Source organism: Papio anubis, chromosome 1 (genome assembly GCF_008728515.1).
Source record: "Papio anubis isolate 15944 chromosome 1, Panubis1.0, whole genome shotgun sequence".
NCBI classification, from domain to species: Eukaryota; Metazoa; Chordata; class Mammalia; order Primates; family Cercopithecidae; genus Papio; species Papio anubis.
Genome location: NC_044976.1, coordinates 194043452 through 194049996, shown reverse-complemented (window position 1 = coordinate 194049996; position 6545 = coordinate 194043452). Strand labels below are relative to the sequence as shown.

General features: G+C 44.2%; 1 protein-coding gene across 2 annotated transcripts in view; it reads left to right on the top strand.

Moving 5' to 3' along the window:
• The first annotated feature begins 1769 nt into the window (after positions 1-1769).
• Positions 1770-6545, top strand: part of DUSP27 (dual specificity phosphatase 27, atypical) — a 39151-nt gene continuing 34375 nt past the window's right edge. The window contains exons 1-2 of one of the 2 annotated variants that reach the window (XM_009193093.4): positions 1770-1903; positions 2543-2668. In XM_009193093.4, the coding sequence (XP_009191357.2) occupies positions 2559-2668 (110 nt within the window). In that variant the 5' untranslated portion in view covers positions 1770-1903; positions 2543-2558. Of the gene's footprint in view, positions 1904-1940; positions 2251-2542; positions 2669-6545 lie in introns of those variants that run through there. The other variant, XM_009193098.4, reaches the window with a different exon arrangement.

Below are 6545 nucleotides of genomic sequence, written 5' to 3'. Positions count from 1 at the left end.
TCCTTTTGACTGCTAGGTTTGGTTGACATACAAAATTTGTTGTTTTCTGTTTATTACATTTCATTCAGGCACCTTGTTAAATTCTCTTATTATATGTAATAATTGTTCAGCCCCAACATTTTATAATATCTTTGCCAAATTACTCTTCCTAACACACAGTCCTGATGCTATTACTTGTCTGCTCGGGTCCTATCACTGACTCTGCAGAACCTAACAAATTGGCTTTTAAGGTATTCTAGCATTTGTTCTCAAACACAGTCTACCTTCCAGAATTTGTAATTTATGCTCTGACCAAGTTAGACATCTTTTCATACCCAGAACTCATACTTCCTTACCCCCAAAACTTTGTCGATGCCACCCCCTCGGTAATTCCCTTCCCCTACTATATCTGCTGTTATAATCTTACTTGTCCTTTAGAAGTCAGCTCATTTATCACCACTGCTTCTATGAAGTCTTTCCTGATTTCTTCAGTCAGAAGGGCTCTTTCTCACCTTTGAACTCACACAGCACTCTGGATCTCTTTTAGGACACTACATTCTGTCTTATGCTTGAGTTATTTTTGGTCTGTGCCTCATTCCTCCTAATAAACAGTGAGCTCATTCATTCAGCCATTCCGAATGATACTATATACCAGGCATCGTTCCACCTAACTAGGAAGACAGACAACTTTAAGCTACATGTCTTACCAACTTTGGTCAAGTACGGTGCCATATGTAGTAGGTAATCAATGAATATTTGTAAGTGGGTAAATAGATGGATGGATAAATTAATGAAAAGATGACTGTAGTATGTGTGGGATGAGAGGTGTGGGCTATTTGGCTTTGCTTTGATCATAGTGATGGTAGAGGGGGTAGTGGGGTAAGATAGCTTATTTGACATTTATGAAGCTCACAGAATTCTTATGTCACCAGGGTTGCCAATCCATTGTCACCTTGGGGTGTGAGTAGAGGAGAGGAAACATGGAGGGTGAGGACAACTGTCCAGTTGACCATCCAGAGACATGTCTATTAAAAGAAATGTAGGTGGGGCACAGTGGCTCACACCTGTAATCCCAGCACTTTGGGAGGCCGAGGTGGATGGATCACTTCAGCGCAGGGGTTGGAGACCAGCCTGGACAACATAGTGAGACCCCATCTCTACAAAAAATTTAAAAATTATGAGTGTGGTGGCACATGCCTGTACTCCCAGCTACTCAGGAGGCTGAGGTGGGAAGATCACCTGACCCTGAGAGGTTGAGGCTACAGTGAGCTGTGATGGCACCACTGCACTCTCACCAGGGCAACAGAGTGAGACCCTGTCTAAAAATAAAGAAAAAGAAATGTAATCCTGGTCGCAAGCAATGACTATTCTTTAATTGTACCACAGTGCTCTCCCAATATCTACCTGTTGAGGAACCTTTCCAATCTATATATCTGGTCTTTTATTTAGGCCTCTGAGGTTGACATGCGGCTGTGGTAAGTTTATTCTTCTGTATCTTTGGATTTAGACTCTCTTCTGGAAGAAATTTGAATAGGCGGTCCCAGGCAAGAGGGTTTGAAGAGAGAGCCCAGAGAAAAGCTGTTTTTTAGGTTCTCCATCTACCATGCACAAACGTCTTCCAATTCTGCTGCTAAATGTCAGTGTCTGGAGAATCAGCCAGGAGGGAAAGAGTTAAGTGAGAACTGCTTTGGGGCCTGGGTCTGGAGCCTGCATTCCTTCCTCCCAGAGATCTGCCAGCCTATGGGGCCAGAGGCTAAATTTAGAGGGTGGCTAAGGTTTCCTGTTAACAGTTGTCCTGCCCCTAGGAGAAGAAGCCCTGGAGAGAGGAGGTGGTTGGTTCCTGTCTCACTGGCCAGAACTTCAGCTTCGGTCATTTCATCTGGGTCCCTCAGCCCTTGGTGGGGAACACCCAGGCAGGTTAGAGGTGAGTGTGCTTCTCCCCTCGTCAGTCCTGGTGAGCCCAGGACTTATAATACAAAGGGCAGCGGCTTTGCCCTGAGTGTCAGGGCACAGCCATGATGGCTGGGACCAGCTGCTGGTATACTTCATGTTCCTTAATAGGCTCCAGGATGACGCCTGAGCCAAAGGCCCTGCCTCCTGTGGCCTTGGTTAGAGTCAGCGAAGGCCAGCTGCGTCTTCCCCAGCAGAGACAAAGGGGTGCGCATGGACGTAGGTGAGGGGTGTGTGTATACGCACACCCTATAATTTCAACTGAAAAATCTTGCTGGTCTGGGGAAGTCATTGTTCTTCAACTTCTTGAGCTGAGTTCAGGTAACCTGCTAGCTCCTCTGCCTGCTCCCTTGCTGGCATCTGTGGAAGGAGCCACACTGGCACCTCAATATTGTTACTTCAAGGTGGTCTCCCAATATGGTGGGGTGCACTTCTTGGTGTCCTGGTAACAGTGGCTGGGCCAGGTCTGACTGGGTTTTCCTTGCCGGTCCTTTGCCCACGGGGACCTTCCTATTCCTAGTTCCACTGAGGTGACATCACCGACACACCTTATCCCCCGACAAAACCTCTGGAACCTAATTCCCTAACTGCCTTTTTCTTGCCAAACTTTCAGAGGTTGGCAGGTTGTCATGGCGACCAGCAAGGACCCAGAGGAGGAGCAGGTAGTCCCAAGTGAGGAGGACGAAGCCAACGTGAGGGCGGTGCAGGCCCACTACCTCCGGAGCCCCTCCCCTAGCCAGTAAGTGACCACTCATCTCCCACCCTCACAGCCATAGCTGGGACGGGCTGGGGACAGGTTGGGCCATTGGCTCCAGGGAGCCTGCAGCCATCACCTTAGTTCAGTCAATTAATATTGAGTACTTGTATGTGTCCTACTTTCTGGAGGAGGTAAATATGCGAATAGACTGATTGCAATGTGGCAGGTGTGTGCTAGATATTAATATGTCCAAGATCTAGTATGTGGTGGACTAGACACTAGGGAAGGGAACAACTGGACTTGGAAGGTCATAGGAGGCTTGGGTGGAAGAGATGATGATGGACCCGAACCTCAAAGGATGAGTAGGAATTTGGCAGTGCTTGATTCACTAGGACTGGGGCTGGATATGGGGATGACAGGCTGTAAACTATAAGAAAAGGGATCAGGAGAGGAGAAGCCCATGGAAGCATTCCCTAGCACTAAAATAGCTTTTTATCCATAATCAAGCTGTGTCTTTAAACTGGGAAGATGTGCATGCCTGGGGCAAGTGGCAAGATGCCAAGGGGCCTGAGGCATCTTCCTGGAGAGTCCTCTTTTTACCACCAGTAATTTGAAACTTCTTTTGCATTAAAATCTTCCACGTTATGTTATCATGTAGAATGAAAAAAATGTTCTTAACGTTTTAAGACAAACCACAAGACATTAAAGAAATATCGTGCTTAATTGCCTGCTGAAACAATACTGTGTGTGCCTGTCCATTTTCTTTTGTCATAAATCGTAACGGGAGACCTGACTTTTAATTATATCTCTGTCACCAAAATAGCGTGAAGAATAACTTAAATGATTGAGCCTTTAGTTGGAAACAACTAAGTAAAACATCTGAAATTAACTTCCCCTCTAAGAATTTATCATTCTGCTTGACTTCACTTTTCTTCGATTCTCTTGGGGTCTTGCTGGCTCCTCCCTCCTGTGGGTCAAAAGGCTTCCCTAGTAGAGTAAGACGGGAACAAGGGCAGGTGCTCAGCACTCATGGGCCAGCGCACTTCGCCCAAATGGAGCTTAGAGACTTCTCCTTTAAAATTCAGCATTTTGTCGGGAGTCCAAGGCGGGAGGATCACAAGGTCAGGAGATGGAGCCCAAAGCCTGGCCAATATAGTGAAACCCCATCTCTACGAAAAGTACAAAACTTAGCCAGGTGTGGTGGTAGGTGCCTGTAATCTCAGCTACTCAGGAGACTGAGGCAGGAGTATCACTTGAACCCGGGAGGCAGAGGTTTCAGTAAGCCGAGATCATGCCACGGAACTTCAGCCTGGGTGACAGAGGAGTGAGACTCCATCTCAAAAAAAAAAAAAAAAAGAAAAGAAAAGAAAAGAAAAGAAAATTCAGCATTATGGTCTCACTTAGGAAAACTGTCAGGATTGAGAGATTTAACATATGTTCTCCTCTCTTGTATACCCCCCAATAAGGCAGAGGTCGCTTCGTGTGTGGTTGGGATAGGTGACAGTTTCATGTATTGCTAAGGGTAATGTTAGCTATTATATCTAAAGGACATTGCTTTCTTGCTCAAATAAGTTCCAAAACAGGTACCTGAGCAGTGATTCAAGAACTAAGACTCCTTCTATCTTGAGGGTTCACCACGTTAAACGTGGCTTCTAAAGTCACAATGCTCATCAGTATCCACATAAAATGGAGACGAGCATGGAGAATTTCTCAGGAGGTTTTATGATCCAGACCTGAAAATGGCCACTTCATTTTCACTCATATTCCATTGTCTAGAACTCAGCAAGGCCATGCTTTCTTGCAAGGAAGGATGGGAAATAAGGTCCATGAGCCCAAGAAAATGAGGAAATGAGTGTGTTGATAGTAGCAGTCTCAGCCACAATGTACTCCTCTAGTCAGTCAATCCATGTTACCTTTTTTCCCCACCTATAGAACATGTTTACTGCCTCCCAAGTGAGACAACTCAAAATCCCACTCACCAACTGCTGCATACATAGTACCAGGCTAGGTTCTCCAATGGGTGTACATTCTCTTCCTCAGGCCTGAATGCAACACCTTATGGTCGGATCAGGATAACTGCCAAAAACAGCTACCATTTTATAAAAGGAGGAAGAGGAAATACTGCAGTCATATAAATAATGAACATGTTGACCCAGGATGTGAGGAAACCTCCTACGTTTGACCTTGATTTGTCTCTCTGAGAGGAATACCCTTGTCTGTTGTTCTCTTTGACCTCTAGCTCTGCCTTCCTAGCTGTCTTGCTTGTCCATTATCCTCCATAGCCACGTTGAAGACATGTCTTCCTTGAAGGCTGTATAGCTTTTGCAGACTGTGTCCTGTTTATGAACATTTGATGACTCAGGGGCTGTTTTAAGGCTTATGCCACCTAAAAGCTTTTGGAAGTTCCGGGTTTCTTAGAAAATACTACCCTTTCAAAAACTCAATAGGTTTATGATCTATGTAGATTAGACAACTCCATGTGTTACTAACCACATTCAAAATTATTTCCTAGATACAGTTTTCAATCCTGATTCATTCATTTGCCTTTTTGTCTCAGTTTAATGTTAGTTATCTTGGGAGGTTGTCTGAAACTGTAAATATGGGTGGGGAGTCCAGGATGCATGTTGTAATTTGTAGTGTAATTGTTAGAAAGTTTTGCAATAGAATGTATAGCTGACAAGCTAATGAAGGGAAGATAAAATAATAAAATATAATCATTCCAAAACAAGAAAAGAAAGTAGAGAAAAAGAATACAGAAAAAGAACAACTTTTTCCATAAGAAACTATAGGTTAAAAAAGAAAGAAAGAAAAAGAAAAAGAAATAAGAAAATAGTAGGATGGTAGATTTAAGCTCAAATATATGAATAACTACATTAAATTTAAATAGACTAAATACTCCAACTAAAAGACAAAGATTGTCAGACTCAATTTTTTCAAAAGGCTACATAGTGTTTACCAGAGACACACCTTAAAAATAAGGATATAGGCTTGTCATGGTAGCTCATGCCTGTAATTCTAGCACTTTGGGAGACTGAGGTAGGATGATTACTTGAGGCCAGGAGTTTGAGACCAGACTAGGCAACATAGTGAGACCCTGTCTCTGCAAACTTTTTTTTTTTTTGAGACAGAGTCTCGCTCTGTCGCCAGGCTAGAGTGCAGTGGTGCGATCTCGGCTCACTGCAACCTCTGCCTCCAGGGTTCAAGTGAGTCTCCTGCCTCAGCCTCCAAAGTAGCTAGGACTATAGGCACACACCACCCCACCCAGCTAATTTTTGTATTTTTAGTAGAGACGGGGTTTCACCATGTTGGTCAGGATGGTCTCGATCTCTTGACCTCGTGATCCGTGTGCTTCAGCTCCCAAAGTGCTGGGATTACAGGTGTGAGCCACTGCGCCCGCCCAAGCATTTTTAAAAAAATTAGCCAGGCATGGTTGCCCATGCCTGTAGCCTCAGCTACTCACGAAGCTGAGGCAACAGGATTGCTTGAGCCCAGGAATTCAAGGCTTCAGTGAGTTATAACCATGCCACTGCATTCCAGCCTGGGTGACAAAGTGAGGCCCTGTCTCAAAAAATAAAATAAAACAAAATAAAATAAGGATATACAAAAGTTAACAAAGAATAAAAGAAACTATACTACACTGTTCCAGTTACTACTGCTCATAACTTCAAATTTTAGTGACATAAAATACCATTTTATTGTGTTCATAATCAGGAGCCTAGATGAGGCACAGTGGGGTTAGCCTGTCTTTGCTCGAGGATGTCCAAGGCCTCAGCTAGAAAGATTTGAAGACTGAAGATGACTTAAGGCTGAGGTGACTCACAGAGGCATCTTCACATTTAGCAGTTTATGTTGAAATTTACCTAGGCTTTTGGCCAGAAAACCTAAGATGGTCCTTCCATGTGGGCTACTTTGGGCTTTC